This window comes from Cervus elaphus, chromosome 5, assembly GCF_910594005.1.
Source record: "Cervus elaphus chromosome 5, mCerEla1.1, whole genome shotgun sequence".
Classification (NCBI taxonomy): domain Eukaryota; kingdom Metazoa; phylum Chordata; class Mammalia; order Artiodactyla; family Cervidae; genus Cervus; species Cervus elaphus.
Window position 1 is genome coordinate 6,761,933 of NC_057819.1, and position 18,119 is coordinate 6,780,051.

Sequence of the window (18,119 nt, forward strand, 5' to 3'; positions counted from 1 at the left end):
GATGGACATTAAGGTTGCTTCCATGCCCTGGCTGTTGTAAATGGTGCTGCAGTGGGTATTGGGGTGCGTGCACCTTTTTCTTTTTCAGTGTTTATTTGGCTTCCTTGGGTCTTCGTTGCGGCTCTTGAGCTCAGTAGCTGTGGTGTGAGGACTGACTTGCCTGCATCTTATGGGATTTAAGTTTCCCCAACTGGGGATCAGACCTGTGTCCCCTGCATCACAAGGCTGATTCTTAACCACGGGACCATCCGGGAGGTCCCGGGGTGCACGTATCTTTTTGAATTGTGGTTTCCCATGGGTATATACCCAGGCGTGGTATTGCTGGATCATATGATGGCTCTGCTTTTAGTCTTTTAAGGCACCTCACACTGTTCTCCATAGTGGCGGCACCAGTTAACATTCCCACCAACAGTTGTAGGAGGGTTCCCCTTTTCTCCACACCCTCTAGCATTTGTTGTTTGTAGCTTTTTTGATGATGGTCATTCTGATTGGTGTGAGGTGATATCTTATTGAAGTTTTGATTTGCATTTCTCTAATAATTAGCAATGTTGGGCATCTTTTCAGTTGCCTTTTGGCCAGCTGTGTGTCTTTGGAGAAATGTCTATTTAGGGCTCCTGCCCATTTTTTGATTGGTTTTTTTTTTTTAAATATTGAGCTGCCTGAGCTATTTGTAGATTTTGGAAATTAATCCCTTGTTGGTCGCATCTTTTGCAAATATTTTCTCCCAGTTTGTGAGTTGCCTTTTCATTTTGTTTATATTTTCTTTGCTGTGCAAAAGCTTTTGAGATTAATTGGGTCCCCTTTGTTTATTTTTGTTTTTATTTCCATTACTCTTAAGAGTTGAATGTTGAGTTTTAAGCTTTGAAGCTGGAGTTTTAAGCCAGCTTTTTCAATCTCCTCTTTCACCTTCATCAAGAGGCTCGTTAGTTCTTACTCACTCTTTGCCATAAGGGTGGTGTCAACTGCATATCTGAGGTTGTTGATATTTCTCCCAGCAATCTTGATTCCACCTTGTGCTTCATTCAGCCTGGCATTGCCTATGATGTACTCTGCACATAAATTAAATAAGCAGGGTGACAATATACAGCCTTGACGTACTTCTCTCCCAGTTTGGAACCAGTCCATTGTTCCATGTCCAGTTCTAACTGTTGCTTCTTGACCTGCATACAGATTTCTCAGGAGACAGGTTGGTAGTCTGGTATTCCTATCTCTTAAGAATTTTCCACAGTTTGTTGTAATCCACAACAAAGGATTTAGCAAAATCAGTAAAGCAGAAGTAGGTGTTTTTTCTGGAATTCTCTCGCTTTTTTGATGATCCAGTGGATGTTGGCAATTTGATCGCTGGTTCCTCTGCCTTTTCTAAATCCAGGTTGAACATCTGGAAGTTCTCGGTTCATGTATTGTTGAAGCCTAGCTTGGAGAATTTTGAACATTACTTTGCTATCATGTGAAATGAGGGCATTTGTGTGGCAGTTTGAGCATTCTTTGGCATTGCCTTTCTTTGGGATTGGAATGAAAATTGACCTTTTCTAGGAATAGTCCCATGGTCACTGCTGAGTTTTCCAAATTTGTTGGCATATTGAGTGCAGCACTTTCACAGCATCATCTTTCAGGATTTGAAATAACTCAGTTGGAATTCCATCACCCCCACTAGCTTTGTTTGTAGTGATGGCTCCTAAGGCCCACTTGACTTCCCATTCCAGGATGTCTGGCTCTAGGTGAGTGGTCACACCATTGGGATTATCTGGGTCATGAAGATCTTTTTTCTATAGTTCTTCTGTGTATTCTTGTCACCTCTTCTTCTGTTAGGTCCATACCATTTCTGTCCTTTATTGTGCCCATCTTTGTGTGAAATGTTCCCTTAGTGTCTCTGATTTTCTTGAAGATATCTCTAGTCTTTCCCATTCTGTTGTTTTCCTCTATTTCTTTGACTTGATCACTTAGGTAGACTTTCTTATCTCTCCTTGCTGTTCTTTATAACTCTGCATTCAAATGGGTGTATCTTTCCTTTTCTCCTTTGCCTTTCACTTCTCTCTTCACAGCTATTTGTAAGGCCTCCTCAGACAGCCATTTTGCCTTTTTGCATTTCTTTTTCTTGGGGATGGTTTTGATTACTGCCTCCTGTTCAGTGTTAGGAACCTCCATCCATAGTTTTTGGGGCTATGGAGATCTAATAGATCTAATTAGATCTATGGCGATTAGATGTCAGATCTAATTCCTTGAATCTGTTTGTCACTTCCACTGTATAATTGTTAAGGGCTTTGATTTAGGTCATACCACATGGTTTTCCCTACTTTCTTCGATTTAAGTCTGAGTTTTGTAACAAAGTGTTCATGGTCTGAGCCACAGTCAGCTCCCAGTCTTGTTTTTGCTGACTGTATACAGCTTCTCCATCTTCAGCTGCAAAGAATATAATACATCTGATTTTGGCTTTGACCATCTGGTGATGTCCATGTGTAGAGTCTTCTCTTGTGTTGTTGAAAACGGGTGTTTGCTATGACCAGTGCGTTCTCTTGGCAGAACTCTGTTAGCCTTTCCCTGTTCCCTTTTGTACTCCAAAGTCAAACTTGGCTGCTACTCTGGGTGTCTCTTGTCTTCCTACTTTTACATTCCAGTCCCCTGTGATGAAAAGGACATCTTTTTTTGGTGTTAGTTCTGGAAGGTCTTATAGGTCATCATAGAAGTGTTGAACTTCAGCTTCTTCAGCCTTACTGGTTGGGGCATAGACTTGGATTACTGTGATATTGAATTGTTTGCCTTGGAAACGAACAGAGATCATTCTGTCATTTTAGAGGTTGCATCCAAGTACTGCATTTCGGACTCTTCTGTCGAGTATGAGGGCTACTTCATTTCTTTTCAAGGATTCTTGCCCACAGTAGTAGATATAATAGTCATCTGAATTAAATACACCCATTCCCATCCATTTTAGTTCATCGATTCCAGAAATTTCAATGTTCACTCTTGCTATCTCCTGTTTGACAACTTCCAATTTACTTTTATTATCATTTGAGCCACCAAGGAAGTCTTATTATCATCAGTAATTATGATTACTGATGTTTGAATGTGTTCCTCCATTTTACTAGTAATATTAACAGGCTTTATTTCTTAAACCTTTCCTGCCTTAACTGAATTTACCAAGTTATCTTTTTTAAGTATTAATTAACTTCTAGCCACACTGGGTCTTTGTTGCGCAGGTTTTCGCTAACTGAGATGGGGGCTGCTGTCTAGTCGTGGTGCGTGGGCTTCTCATTGCTGTGGCTTCTTTAGTTGCAGAGCATGGGCTCAAAGGCGCGTGGGCTTAGTTGTCCATGGCATGTGGGATCTTCCCAGACTGGAGACTGAACCTGTGTCCCCTGTGTGGGCAGGCAGATTCTTAACCACTGGACCACCAGGAAAGTCCTCAAGTTATTGTAATGTATTAAAGGAAAAGTGGACAGTCACATCATACTTAGAATTTTTAGTCAACTCTACGCTGTCATTGGTTAGTCTGAAGTCACAGAGTTGACACGTCAGGTCAAAGTGTCAGATGTGGTTACAGGGGAGTCGGATCTGGGGCACTGACGATAGGAGTCAGCGTTGCCCTTTTAAAATGGATCCCACGAGGTCCACTCTGAGGCTCTCTCAGGCCAGTGACGTTGGCCTGAGAGAGTTCTTACAGACCCCCTGGACCTTGTGTTTGCCTGCAGGGCCCGTGACTACTCGGCACCTGTCAACTTCATCAGCGCGGGGCTCAAGAAAGGGGCAGCAGAGGAGGCGGAGCTGGAGGACTCCGACGATGAAGAGAAACCCGTGAAGCAGGATGAATTTCCTAAAGATTTCGGACCAAAGAAGTTAAAAACGGTAGCCTCTTTATTGAAGGGCTGTGACCTTATTAATGTCCCCAGTAGGTTGCTGTGGCTCTGGCATCTGCTGGGATGGGGGCTTTCTGCTGGAGGCCGGTTGTGTGGGTCTCCCTGTGGGAGCAGGTTTCCCCGAGGGGAGGCTGTGCCAGGCCGTCTTTGCTCTGTCCTGAGACATCACTGGTGTCCGTGTGGTTTGTAGGATACTTCTCACAGTGCTCTGTGGCTGCCCGGCCATCGTCCCATCAGCCATGCTTGCTTGCTTAGGTTTTTCCTTCTTTGTTTTCAGGGTGGCAATTTTAAGCCCAGCCAGAAAGGTTTTGCAGGAGGAACCAAGTCTTTCATGGATTTCGGCAGCTGGGAAAGACACACAAAAGGAATCGGACAGAAGCTTCTTCAGAAAATGGGCTACGTCCCTGGAAGGGGCTTGGGGAAGAATGCTCAAGGTGTGGTGGACTGCCCCGGGGGCTCAGACTGGGCGGGCAGGGAGGGGCGTGGTCTGCCTGTCCTCTTCTTTGTTGCTTCTCTGCCAGCGTGTCCAAGCTCCGAGCTTTATCAAAACTCCAGTTACATAAAACGCCGTACTTCAGCTTGAGGGAGAGGTCAGGGTTAATACAGCCTGATGGGCTGAAAACAAGCTGCTTTCTGGCCTGCCCAGTGTTTCTAAAAAGTCAGATCAGTTGCCAGTATTTAAAAATCGACAGTTTCTCCTAGGTCGTAGATAAGCTATGGTTTAGGAAATTGGCAAGGATTGGGTTAGCTGACAGCTCCTGCCCTGGTCAGCCCCCACAGCTTCCTTATTCTGGAAGCTGTCTCCACATCACGGCCCACTATCCTTGTTCATGTTACTGTCCCTGGGCTCTGCTCACAAAGGGGCAAGATAACTTAGCTGCATGAAAAAGCCATGGACTTGAGTGAAGATAGAAAAGGTGGCCTGGGGTGAGAGTGAAGGCTGTTCTAATTTGGGAGCTCAACAGTACCAGCTGGCAAGGGTGTGGTGGGGCAGTTCTTCACTGAAATGCTGTAGTTCTGTTTGTAAACTTTTTAAAAAGAAAAATGCATTTATTTCCAAGGCACAAACATAGTATAGAGCAAAGCAAGCGTAGGCGATGGGAACTATCAATATGAAATTTTATATGAATGTAATACGTATGAGTGATGAGTGATAGTCGCTCAGTTGTGTCCAACTCTTGTGACCCCATGGACTATACCCACCAGGCTCCTCTGTCCGTGGAATTCTCCAGGCAATAATACTGGAGTGGGTTGCCGTTTCCTTCTCCAGGGGATCTTCCCGACTCAGGGATCGAACCCTGGTCTCCTGCACTGCAGGCAGATTCTTTCCCAGCTGAGCCACCAGGGAAGCATGTGTGTAATACATATATATACAACATAATAAGAAAACAGATGGAGTTTAAATGGCAGCCCCACCTCTCTTCAATCAGAATCAACATATTATCCTTCCGTGTTAATAGGCTTCCAGGTGAACAGGGTGTGCCGGAGTCAGTTATGAAGACTCCCAGCCGCTAAATAAGTGAACCCGGTGGAACTGGAGCCCGCGCTCAGGCCTAAGTGCGCTCCTGTCGGCACATTGCTCCATGGCAGCGGCAGGACTGTGTGGGGCGGGCAGGAGTGGCTCCGCTTCTGGGCGGCGTGCTGCCCCGTGGAAGGACCAGGGAGCAGGTCTCCCCGAGTGGTGCACCCGCACTCGACGGCGGCCACTCACGTCTGTCTCTCTGAAATTCCTCAGGCATCATTAACCCGATCGAGGCCAAGCAGAGGAAAGGGAAGGGCGCGGTGGGGGCGTACGGCTCGGAGCGCACCACGCAGGCCCTGCAGGACTTCCCCGTGGTCGACTCGGAAGAGGAGGCTGAGGAGGTGAGTCGGGAGGCGGCCCGGCTGGCCTGTGCGCCTGTAGGTCGGGGTTGGTCTGTCTGCTTGTTCATTAGGTCAGATAGCGTCCGGGGTTCAGGGTCGATCTCACACTGCACCAGATACAGGCCAGAGGCTGCTGTCCGCCGTCAGCAGGGAACACAGTACACGCGTAACCACAGTGTGGTCAGAAATGGGGGAGTGGGGACAGGGTCTCGCCTTTGTAGGGGAAGTGGGTATCAGGCAGCCTCCTCGGAGGGGTCAGTGTCACAGGGCACCGTCCTCAGCACGGACCCGTGTGGAGGTCTTGGCAGCCCTTTCGTCTTCTGATGGACCGTGTCCCTCTGACTCAGGAATTTCAGAAGGAGCTGAGCCAATGGAGGAAAGACCCTAGCGGAAGCAAAAAGAAGCCCAAGTATTCCTACAAGACCGTGGAAGAGCTGAAAGCCAAGGGCAGGATTAGCAAGAAGCTCAGCGCTCCCCAGAAGGAGCTCTCCCAGGTCAAGGTAGGTGCCTGTAGATGCCGGCCCAGGATGGGGCCTGGGAGACGCAGTTACCGCACACACCAGAGGCGGTCACTTGCTCGTAAGGTTCCTGTGGGTCTTCTGTGCGGGGGGTGGGAGGGTGAGCGCGTGCGCTTTATCGTGTGTAGAGCCTCTGGCCACTCCCTGCACTCAGGCTCGTCCTTGTCCGCGCCCCCACATGACAGTGCTAAACCGACTCACGTTCCCAGCTTTCTGGGGCTGCCAGTTGCTGCTATTCTCCTGCTAGACCTTGAACATCTCTGGATCGGTCTGGGGCAGGTTACTTTGTGCGTAAAGCCTTGTCTGTGCTGTGGACAGTTCTTAAAGCTAGATTTCTAGAAGTGCGGTCGCCAGGTTCAAGCATTGGAAGCTCTTTCAGTCTCTGACCAGGAGGGGCCCTCGGGGCATCCCCGCGTGGCCTCTTAAGGTGACTGGATGTTCGGCCGTCGTGTGCAGACAGGTTTTCCTGTCACTGTCCCGGGGGTCAGGGGACAGGTGTCTGCTGCAGGAGGTCAGTGTGTGTCACAGACTGAGTACGGTGGGTTCGCCAAGGTCAGGTGTCAGGTCCTCTGGGGACCTGGCAGGAAGTGCGGCGTCCAGGCCGCAGCTGGAGCCTTTGCGGCCACAGGTCTGGGCGGGCCCGAGCGCTGCAGCTGAGGTGAACATCTTTGCAGGTGTTCCAGTTCCGGTGGCCCCGGGCCGCAGTCTTGGCTCAGGCAACGGTGACACTTCCGTTTCAGTGCCGTCCTGTTCCCATTCCTCAGTCTTACCCAGACAGGGACATTACCTCATGTCCTTGGTTGCCTTGGTGGTGTTTGTGTGTTTCATGTATTTACATTAAAAAACAAAACAACTCTTAATACAGAGCAGTATGCAGTACCTTTTAGACAATTGCAAAATGGAGGCAAAAGTATTAACACTTTTATTTCCCACAAATGACCAGTTTTAACACCTGTGATGTATATCTTTTCAGGTCTTTTTGTCAAAATGTGTGTGTTTTACCAAGGTATTTTTGACTGTGTTTGTTGTGTTATTGCCTGCTTTAATCGGTACAGCCTCTACTCTTGTATGAAAATAGTTTCATCTCAATGAGATAGTCCCCATTAGTATGTCATCAGTTTTCCATCTGGTCTGTCCAGAGGCCTCAGGCGAGGGCTTGTCCATCCGTCCCTGGTGGTTGGCCCCGGGCCTCTGTTGAGCCCGGACCCCGCTCTGAGATCACCACCCTTCCCCAGCTCCGCCGAGTGGTGCTCACAGGCTCCCGCGGGCGTGGCGCCCGCCCCGGCTCCCGTGTGCGCGTCTTACGGGCGGCGGTGGCGCGCGTTCACCCGCGGCCCGTCCCCCTCCCAGGTCATAGACATGACGGGCCGGGAGCAGAAGGTCTACTACAGCTACAGCCAGATCAGCCACAAGCACAGCGTCCCCGACGACGGGCTCCCGCCGCAGGCGCAGCTGCCGCCCCCGCCCGGCAAGGAGGCCCGGGCGCCCGGCTTCGCGCTGCCCGAGCTGGAGCACAACCTGCAGCTGCTCATCGAGCTGACGGAGCAGGAGATCATCCGCAACGACCGGCAGCTGCAGTACGAGCGGGACGTGGTGGTGAACCTGACGCACGAGCTGGAGAAGGCGGCGGGGGCGCTGCAGCAGGAGCAGCGGGCCATCGCCAGCCTCAGCGAGGTGCTGGCGCTGGTGGAGGAGTGCGAGCGGCGCCTGCAGCCCGGCTGCAGCGACCCGCTCACCCTGGACGAGTGCGCACGCGTCTTCCAGACGCTGCGGGACAAGTACTACGAGGAGTACCGGATGTCCGACCGCGTGGACCTGGCCGTGGCCATCGTCTACCCGCTCATGAAGGACTACTTCAAGGACTGGGACCCCCTCAAGGTGAGCGGGCCAGGGAGGCCGCCGCACCGCCTCTCGCCCAGGGTGGCCCGGCCTCCAGATGGTCCAGAGGGCAAGGGGCCGGCAGGCCGCGCTCAGCCGCCGTGTCTTCCTCCGCAGGACTGCACCTATGGCACGGAGACCATCTCCAAGTGGAAGGGCCTCCTGGAGAACGACCAGCTCCTGTCGCACGGCGGGCAGGACCTCTCGGCCGACGCCTTCCACAGGTGCTCCCCGGGGGCATGGAAGGAGCGATCAGGCTGGACGGCGGGGTTCGGCCTGTGTGGGCCCCCAGGGCACCTGCAGGCGCTGCTCCGGGAACTTAGATTCACTCACCCTCCCCTCACCGTGTGCGCTGAGTATCTGCTTGTCCTGCTCGCCGGGCTCGCCCGGGAGTGAGGCAGGGCCAGTCTCCAGGAAGGGACAAGGCAGGTGGTAATGGAGCAGACAGATACAGCCCGGCTGAGAATGAATGACAAGGGGGCCACCTGTGTGTGCACGTGTGGGTACAGGTGGAGGTACAGGTCTCGGAGGGTGATGCTGAAGCCGTGACCCAAGTGAGGGGGTCGACTCTGCAGTAGAGCCCCAGGTGGGGAAGCGCACGACCCCTGGGGGGCTTGTGAGCCCCCAGCCACCCCGCCAGGGAGGCCGAGTGGGAGCCCATGAGAGCTGCGGGCCGGCTGATCGTTTCCTGACGGGAGGGCCCTGCTGCTGCGTGTCCGCAGTCCTGCCCCAGAGGTGGGGGCGGGGGTGCGCTGGGCAGTGGGACCAGACAGGCGCATAACCAGTGTTTGCCCCGCCCGCTGGCAGGCTGATCTGGGAGGTCTGGATGCCGTTTGTCCGGAGCATTGTCGCACAGTGGCAGCCGAGGAACTGCGACCCAATGGTGGACTTCCTGGACAGCTGGGCGCCCCTCATCCCCGTGTGGGTGCTGGACAACATCCTGGAGCAGCTCATCTTCCCCAAGCTGCAGAAGGAGGTGGGCCCTCGGGGGGAGGGGCCGGGGTTGGGCAGCACTAATCTGCAGTGGCTTTCACTCAGCTCCAGCCTGTTCCTCAGAGCCCCCTTTGTGGGGCATTCATTTACTTAGTTTCTTTAATGACTTAGAATTGTACCGTTTCTGAGACTTAATACAAATTTCATAGGTATATTGGTGACTGAGTGTCCCTGTCCAATGGAGACTCTGTTCCCCAACACGTGTGCTCAGCCAGCAGGGCATCATCTGCCCATGCCCCCCAACGGCTGCGTGAACTCAGGCCCCCCACGCTCCCCCTGCAGGTGGAGAGCTGGAACCCGCTGACGGACACCGTGCCCATCCACTCGTGGGTCCACCCCTGGCTGCCGCTCATGCAGGCGCGCCTGGAGCCACTCTACTCCCCCATCCGCAGCAAGCTGGCTAGCGCCCTGCAGAAGTGGCATCCCAGCGACTCCTCGGCCAAGCTCATCCTCCAGCCCTGGAAAGATGTCTTCACCCCCGGCTCCTGGGAGGCCTTCATGGTTAAGAACATCGTGCCCAAGCTGGGTAAGGAGCCGGGGAAACCCACCCGCAGCACAGCCACGTCCAGCGCAGACTTCTCCCCTGAGAGGTGCAGTTCTGTGCCCAGAGCCCGAGTGTACCTGGGCCTTTCTGCCTTGCCCGGGTCAGCCTCCGCCTGCCTCCCAAGCTCTGGTTTGGGCCTCTGGTGACAGGGCAGCCACAGGGGTCCTCAAACTTCTGTCCCACTGGATTCTAAGAGCTAATTCTGGATTAGGGAAGGAAATGGTTTTTAAGAATTGCCATGTCAAGAGCTTAAATGCGACCTTGAACAGCAGCTCGAAGGCGGACATTGGTTGTGCCTGAGGCTGGGCTTCTCTTGCAGGGATGTGCCTCGGGGAGCTGGTCGTCAACCCCCACCAGCAGCACATGGACGCCTTCTACTGGGTCATCGACTGGGAGGGGATGGTCTCCGTCTCCAGCCTGGTGGGTCTCCTCGAAAAGCACTTCTTCCCCAAGTGGCTGCAGGTGAGCCCCGTGTCAGCTTGCGGGGTGCGGGGGGACAGCTGGGGTGACTGGGGTCACAAGAAGAAACTACACGGCCAGGCAGGGCACAGTGCACACCCTTTATTGAGCACTTGCCACAGGGGCCGAGCACCCAGCCTCCGTCATCCCCGATCCTCAGAGCAGCCCGAGGGTGGGGGTGGGGGTGGGAGGCCAAAACACAGCGTCTACGTGCAGGGCCCTGCGCTGCTGAGCTGACCCCCTTCAGCCCCTCAAACCCTGCAAGTGTCACCAGCTTGTAGCCCAGGACCCAGATGAGCAAGTGGAAGCTGTGCTCCCACCTGCTGCCGCAGCGGACTCGGCTCCTCACCTGTGTCCTCTGGGCAGGTGCTGTGCTCCTGGCTGAGCAACAGCCCCAATTACGAGGAGATCACCAAGTGGTACCTGGGCTGGAAGTCCATGTTCTCGGACCAAGTGCTGGCGCACCCGTCTGTCAAGGACAAGTTCAACGAGGCTCTTGACATCATGAACAGGGCGGTGTCCTCCAACGTCGGTGAGTGGCCCACACTGAGTCAGAGCTCAGGCCCTGTGGGCTCAAGGACGCGGCCCATCCACATAGTCACTTAGCCCGCAGCTGCCCCCCGGCTCCTGCGGCCGAGAGGAGCGCTGTCCACGAACAAGGCGCACGTCAGCCGGGCCCACCTCGTCATCACTGTGCTGGCAGCTCCTCGGAGCATCTGCCCGGCCGGAGCGGGGTGGCCCCTCTAACACTTAGGAGTTGACCCGTCGTCTGTCCTGTGAAACAGGAGCGAGGCCCCACTTCCAGGTCTCCGTAAGGACCCAGGGGCGCAGGGTAACTGACTGCAGACCGCGCTCAGTACAGGTGGTGTCTGGTGCGTCCGGAGGAGGCCACTGACTGCTCAGTTACTACCCACCCCTGGGTGATACTCAGCTCTCGGGAGGTCCCGCGGCCTGGTGGGTCTCGGGGCCCCTCAGCCAGTCCCGAGTCAGAGTGCGCTCGCCTCTGAACAGAGCCGCCAAGCACCTGGTCTGACTGTCTTTCACAGACGAGGTCACAGAGTGGCAGCTGGGCTGTAATTTCTCTTCCTGCTTAGCCTATCACAGGACGACACAGACCGTATACTGTGTTTAGTGAGGTGAGCCCTGCTCACCCAGGCCTCCCAGGGACACCAGGGAGCCTCTCTCTGCTCACACCCCAGACCTCCTCCTTGGCCACCCTGACCGTGAGCCCCTGGAACAGTCTCCCCTCTGGACCCCTCAGTACCGCTGGGCATTTGGGGACCCTTCATTTGTGTTTCAGCCCCCCCAGATACATCTATTGATAGTGTTAGCCTTATGTTTTCAGGGTTCTGAAACCTTTGGGGATGTGTGGGGTGAAAGCCCTAGCAAGTGGGAAACAGTGGCTGATGACTGTCAGGGTTGTTGAGTGTTTAATAATTTCTGGTCATTAGGAACAAACCAGAAACTCTAACGTGGCAGCAACCAGCTGTCCACCCGCCCAGGGCCCCTGGGGCTCTGTCGGTGGCGGGCCGTGAGGTGCCCCGGGCCCGGGTCGGCGCCTGGGCGTCTGTGGGCCCCTCACCCCTCACCCCGCCTCCGCGTCTCGCAGGTGCCTACATGCAGCCCGGTGCGCGCGAGCACATCGCCTACCTCACGCACACGGAGCGGAGGAAGGACTTCCAATACGAGGCCATGCAGGAGCGGCGCGAGGCTGAGAACATGGCCCAGCGGGGCATCGGCGTGGCTGCCAGCGCCGTGCCCATGAACTTCAAGGACCTCATCGAGACCAAGGCCGAGGAGCACAACATCGTCTTCATGCCGGTCATCGGGAAGCGGCACGAGGGCAAGCAGCTGTACACCTTCGGCCGCATCGTCATCTACATCGACCGGGGCGTGGTGTTCGTGCAGGGCGAGAAGACCTGGGTGCCCACCTCGCTGCAGAGCCTCATCGACATGGCCAAGTAGGCCGCGCCTGCTGGGGGTGCGCCGGGGAATAAACGGTGTCTGCATCAGAGCCAGTGTGCTCCCTGCTCTCTGAGGGCGCCCCGCATCCCCTCACAGCCAGCTCAGGTCAGCGCGGGAGGCTCCCCTGTCTTCTTCCTGATGATCTCGAGGTCCTCACAGTCCTGGTAATCTGGCTCTTCCCGAAACGCCCAAGTGTCCGTGGGCAGCTGGGTTAGCTTTTGCACAGGAAACCAGTGGACGGAGGTATCGTTAAATACGTCCATGTACCTTGGGGTCTGAGGGAACACCACCTCCTCCAGGCCTGTCAGAATCTGAGCAGAAAGATTCAAAAGTTAAACAAGCTGGGCAGGCGCGGTAAGTCCCACCCTCCGGGGTTAGAGTCCTGGTTTACGCGTCACTCTTTCTAAGGAATAAGGTATTTTTAGTACTTAGTGCAATGAGTTGGAACCCCCAAGGACAGTGCATAAGTTGGGTCAAATACTGAGAACAGAGGAAATTAAGAAAAAATTAGGAGACGCACTGAAAAAAAAACATAGCTTTCCGGACCACAGGCCCTCACAAGCAGCCACCACTACAGGTGAAGGCGGGATTCCCCACAGTAAGGCTTCCCAGGCTGTCCGCCCCAGCCCCTCCACTCAGGCAGGTACCTTTGCAACGTATGGGTAATGTTTATGCAGAATCCTTGTCAACAACCTAGAAACCAAAATTGTTAAAAACATGATTAGGCAGTATGAGACCAGATTCGTTCCCCTTAAGACACAGAAAGGCAAGACGACTTAAATAGAGCAAGAAATCTTCTAAAATGGGGGTGTAGAGGAGGTCAAATATTTGGCAGCAGGTGTAAATGCCCCAGCCACTGCCCATCTCCTTAGGGAGAAGCGACAGGATGTGTGACGCAGGCCGAGAATACTGTTAGTTGTAAGAAATGACTGTTTTCCCCCATTTAGAAAAGCCGTCTCTGCCCGTCCTAAGGGAAGGGAGAAATTATTTGCAGAAAGACACCCTGCTTCCCAGCGTGACCCAGTCTGACATCTCCCAGCCCAGCCCTCTGTCCAGGTGCCCTGAGGACCGGGTTCACCCCGGCGCCCCCGCTCACCTCTCCTCGAGCCCCCTGAAGCTGTTGCCGATGATGACCACCTTGGAGAGGGCGTCCACCGACCAGTTCCTCCACAGCAGGTTGTTATAGAGTGCCGTCCCGCAGTGCGGCATGTAGAAGACGGTGGGCTCCCCGCACACGCTCCGCTTCCCTTCCTGGGGTCCAACGTGCACGGGGTGAACACAGGTCTACAGCAAGGTGGGGGCGCAGTCCTAGCCAGCCGCACACTCACCCCACGACAGGGCCGCGCCCAGTCTGCCGTTCGCCTCCCGCCTGCACACGTTCCCCGTCTGCAGCTAAGAGGCGGAGGGGGCGGCGACCTCAAGCACCAGAGACACTCCTCCTGCATCGCCCTGCGTTCCCTCCCCGTGCGGGCGACAGCTACAGAATCACACGAGACTAAATCGGGACATCCAGAAACCCAGAAAACTCAGGTCTGCTGAACACACGTGTCCCATGTCACTCTGCAGCTCCCCATCATGACTTGGGCCTTTCCAAACGTTACCTTGGGGTCCAGTCACCCCCTCTGGAGAGCCTTCTTTCCGAAGGTCTCAGAGATCCCCCCATCTGAGGATTCAGCCACAACTCAGCCGGGGCTGGGCTGCAGCCTCCTGGCCCGGGGACAGGGCACCTCCAGCAGCAGGGCCTCCCGTGGTGCAGAGGCCGCGCCCTCTTCCCCTCCAGCAGCGACACCACCCACCACCCTGATCATAGTCGGTACAATCGCGCACACCGCACACGCTGCGGCCTCCCTCTGGCTTCCTCCTTCAGGACCACACAGGTCCACACGGGACGGACAGACCCCGCGGCCTCGCCACGTACCTCGTTCTCCCTGAGAACCACCAGGCCCAGGGCGCTGAGAACCGCGACTTCTAGCTGACTGAACAGAGGGTCGTACACCCAGCAGTGACTCCTGGGAACCTGCAGAGGGCGACGCGTGGCTCAGTCAGTGTGCGGGAGACCCAGGAGGGGGATGGTACCGGAGGACACTCACCTGGCACCGCTCCAGAAGCAGAAGCAAAAACGCCAGCTGGCTTCTAGCTGTGGAGCAGCTGGCGAAGTTCCCGACGCCGTAACACACACACTTGAGGCAGCAGGTCCCTGGGACCAGGGTCTCTTCCGGGACGGGGCCAGGGGCTGCGTCTGCCTCCACCAGGGGGGCGTCGAGATGCAGGTGTCCCAGGGCTTCCGAGAGAGGCCCCTCGGGGGCCCTCAGCTGCTCCAGGTGTTTCTGGAGACACCCGGTGATGGTTTCTGAAAGAGCAGGCCCTGCGCAGTCAGAGGGCGTGCTGTGACCCAGGAGCTAAACCATCCACGGCCCGGGGAGCAGGGCGCAGAAGCCTCCACTCCCCAGAGAAGGGGCTGCTGGCCTCCCACCCAGGACACGTGGGGGCGTGCAGCCGTGCCCACCCCAAGCTGACAGTGGCCGGCGCCTGGGTACCCATGGCCTCAACTAAGAGAATGTTTCAAGCAAAAGTCAGGTTCATCCGTGGCCACGATGTCCATCTAAAGCTTGTATTAACTCATCCTAGTTTAGTAAGAGGGAACCAGTACATGCAACTGTGGTCTGAAATACCTAATTTTCTAATAAAAGAAGACTAGAACTCTCAAAATGATCCTATAAATAACTGGGAGTAAGATATTTAACATGTAAAAAATTAAAAGGAGAAAAAGGTACGCTGGGGTGTCTAGAGACTAAGGAAAAATGCTCTGTCTAAATTGTTTCACAGGGCGGTGAGTTCTCTGCTCTCCTTTTCTGTCACTGGCATTGAATTCAGTAGAACAGATCTGTATGCAGAACAAAACAACGCAAACAGCCATGTATCTATTCCCATAATGAGATACCAACGTTGACTTATCAGCAAAGACACCTTGAAATAAGACCCAGGCTACAGAAGGTTAGGTAGATAGCTGGCTCTCCGCATCCACGCTGCTCAAAGAATCCGTGAACGCTTTCTGGAAAACCACCTGAAAGTGGATAGCAAGCCGACCACTTCCACCTCTGGGAATATATACTAAGAACAGTACCTTAAATTTGGTAAAAAGCTTTATGCATGAAAAGTTACGTATATTGGGACTTCCCTGGGGGTCCAGTGGTTAGGACTGCACGTCCACTGCAGGGGGCGCAAGTTTGATCATTGGTCAGGGAGCTGAGCTCTCACAAGCCTCACAATACAGCCAAAAAAAGTCAAAAGTTCTGATTACTTTTTTTTAAAAAAGAAAAACTATGTATAATTTACAAAAAAGTAAAAAGTCTCACCATAAAGACTATAACTATGGTATACTTGTGTTATCACCCGTCGTGTTTAGGAAGAGACTTTAACAGCCGTGTAAGGTCAGGGAAGAGCGCAGGATAAACGTCAATTTCAGCAGCACGGCTGGAAGCCAACACCCCCTGCTCCCCTGCAGCACGCAGTCACCGCTGTGAGCACTTCGCCAAACGCTTCATTTACACTTACACTACAGGATGCGGACATTTTCGAGTCCACTCCACAGATACAGAAGCTGAGGACCAGGGTTAAGTGCCAGAAGACACAGTTTTAAAGGGGGCGGACAGTTAGCATGAGACCCCAGCATGGACACCCCCCGTGAAGCAGACGTCACCCGACCAGAGCTGGATTCCTTGCTTGGCCCACCTTTGGGCCCTCCGCCCACCCCGGCGCCTCCAGCCTGAGCCCACGGTACCCACCTAGTGCTGAGCTCCAGAAGTCAGAGATAACCAGGTCCTCCCTGTTGAGAAAAAAAGTGGCTTGGTCACCTCTTGCCCTTTTCAGGGCTCCCTGACAGGGACTGCCTCCTGACCGGGATCAGGAGGTGGGGAGGGGGCGCACGCTCAGACGCAGAGTCCACCCGTCAGCCTGGAGCAGGGTGCCCGGGGGACACGGCCAGCGCGGAGCTGCTTGGCCCAGAGAGGGCGGGGAGAGGGCTTCCCGGAGGAGGCCCCCGGTTCACAGGGACACGTCTGGGTCTTGGCACACGGGGGCAGCTCCACAAACAGTGGCTAAACTTGGAGACTGAGCCTGTCCGCACTTCTGTGCCCTCATCCCTAAAACGGGTGAGAACCGCACCCATCACAGGGCTACGGCAGGGGTGAAATGGGGAACATGCAGCACGGTGCCTCCTACAGAGCAGGCCTCAGTCAGCGGCCGTGTTGCTACAGATAACCCCACGGGGAAAGTGGAAGGGGCAAAACCAAGTGTCGAGGCTTTCTCTAAAGTCAGCTGTTTTCCACAGACCAGAGCAACACACAGTCAACAGTTAAATGAACTGAATGGATTCTCCAGTCAAAAGACACAGAGTGGCTAAATGGACTGAGAGAGCATCCATTTGCTGCCTCTAAGAGAATCATTTCTGACATAAGGATACGCAGAGTGAAAATGGAAGGGACAGAAAAAGATAGTCCATGCAAATGTAAACCAGAGGAAAGTGGGAAGAGTTATATTTCTATCAGATAAAACAGACTTTAAAACAGGGATATAGCAAGACTTTATGGGCTGCAGCAAAAGCTATCCTAAGAGGGATGTTCACAGCGATAAACCTCAAGAAAAGTCTCAAACAACTTTACACCTCAAGGAACTAAAAAAGAACAAAGTCAGTAGAAGGAAAGAACGAGCAGAGCAGATGTGAAGGAAATTGAAATTAAAAGGAAAATAGAGGGCTTCCCTGGTGGCTCAGTGGTAAAGAATCCTCCTGCCAATGCCGGAGACATGGGTTTCATCCCTGATCCAGGAAGATCCCACGTGCCACGGAGCAAGTCCAAGACGGAGCCTGTGAACCGGGGCCCTCGACCTGCAAGGCCCGAGCCCACGTGCCTCGACTCCTGAAGCCTGCACGCCCAAGGGCCTGTGCTCCACCACAGGAGAAGCCACTGCAGTTAGAGGCCCGCCCTCCACCAACGCGAGAAAAGCCCAAGCAGCAGAGGAGGCCCATCACAGCCAAATACACACACACACACTGAAATAAAACTAGTTACAAAAAATAGAGAAGATCAATAAAACGAAGAGCTGGTTCTTTGAAAAGATAAAACAAAATGGACAAACCATTAGCTAGACTCGCCAAGAAAAAAAAAAAAAGGCTCAAAAATCAGAAATGAAAAAGGATACATTACAACTGGTACCACAGACATACACAGAACCATAGGAGACTACCATGAACAGTTAAAGGCCAACAAACTGGATGGCCCAGAAGAAATGGATCAGTTCAGTTCAGCTGCTCAGTCGTGTCCGACTGCGACCCCATGAATCGCAGCACGCCAGGCCTCCCTGTCCATCACCGAATCCCGGAGTTTACCCAAACTCATGTCCATCAAGTCGGTGATGTCATCCAGCCATCTCATCCTCTGTCATCCCCTTCTCCTCCTGCCCTCAATCCTTCCCAGCATCAGGGTCTTTTCCAATGAGTCAACTCTTTGCATGAGGTGGCCAAAGTATTGTAGTTTCAGCTTCAACATCAGTCCTTCCATGAACACCCAGGACTGATCTCCTTCAGGATGGACTGGTTGGATCTCCTTGCAGTCCAAGGGACTCTGAAGAGTCTTCTCCAACACCACAGTTCAAAAGCATCAATTCCTCAGCGCTCAGCTTTCTTCACCGTCCAACTCACATCCATACATGACCACTGGAAAAACCATAGCCTTGACTAGATGAACCTTTGTTGGCAAAGTAATGTCTCTGCTTTTTAATATGCTGTCCAGGTTGGTCATAACTTTCCTTCCAAGGAGTAAGCGTCTTTTAATTTCATGGCTGCAATCACCATCCTCAGTGATTTTGAAGCCCCCCAAAATAAAGTCTGACACTGCTTCCACTGTCTCCCCATCTATTTCCCATGAAGTGATGGGACCAGATGCCATGATCTTAGTTTTCTGAATGTTGAGCTTTAAGCCAACTTTTTCACTTTCCTCCTTCACTTTCATCAAGAGCTTTTTTAGTTCCTCTTCACTTTCTGCCATAAGG

General features: G+C 53.6%; 2 protein-coding genes across 8 annotated transcripts in view; one reads left to right on the forward strand and one right to left on the reverse strand.

Annotated features, from left to right (window-relative positions):
* The window catches only part of TFIP11 (tuftelin interacting protein 11), a 25,223-nt gene extending 13,103 nt beyond the window's left edge, over window positions 1–12,120 (forward strand). For all 6 annotated transcript variants that reach the window (XM_043901478.1, XM_043901481.1, XM_043901480.1 and 3 more), the window contains exons 3-13: window positions 3,687–3,840; window positions 4,129–4,285; window positions 5,587–5,714; window positions 6,062–6,214; window positions 7,583–8,110; window positions 8,228–8,334; window positions 8,918–9,086; window positions 9,386–9,629; window positions 9,967–10,109; window positions 10,473–10,638; window positions 11,716–12,120. In XM_043901478.1, the coding sequence (XP_043757413.1) occupies window positions 3,687–3,840; window positions 4,129–4,285; window positions 5,587–5,714; window positions 6,062–6,214; window positions 7,583–8,110; window positions 8,228–8,334; window positions 8,918–9,086; window positions 9,386–9,629; window positions 9,967–10,109; window positions 10,473–10,638; window positions 11,716–12,071 (2,305 nt within the window). In that variant the 3' untranslated portion in view covers window positions 12,072–12,120. The remainder of the gene's footprint in view (window positions 1–3,686; window positions 3,841–4,128; window positions 4,286–5,586; window positions 5,715–6,061; window positions 6,215–7,582; window positions 8,111–8,227; window positions 8,335–8,917; window positions 9,087–9,385; window positions 9,630–9,966; window positions 10,110–10,472; window positions 10,639–11,715) is intronic.
* The window catches only part of SRRD (SRR1 domain containing), a 21,543-nt gene continuing 13,617 nt past the window's right edge, over window positions 10,194–18,119 (reverse strand). The window contains exons 2-8 of one of the 2 annotated variants that reach the window (XR_006341000.1): window positions 15,857–15,897; window positions 14,162–14,421; window positions 13,990–14,088; window positions 13,168–13,322; window positions 12,719–12,764; window positions 11,757–12,382; window positions 10,194–10,880 (exon numbers count right to left, since the gene is read on the reverse strand). Coding sequence is in view for 1 of the 2 variants with exons in the window: in XM_043901497.1 (XP_043757432.1) it covers window positions 12,173–12,382; window positions 12,719–12,764; window positions 13,168–13,322; window positions 13,990–14,088; window positions 14,162–14,421; window positions 15,857–15,897 (811 nt within the window). In the remaining variant the exon portion in view is untranslated. Of the gene's footprint in view, window positions 10,881–11,523; window positions 12,383–12,718; window positions 12,765–13,167; window positions 13,323–13,989; window positions 14,089–14,161; window positions 14,422–15,856; window positions 15,898–18,119 lie in introns of those variants that run through there. The other variant, XM_043901497.1, reaches the window with a different exon arrangement.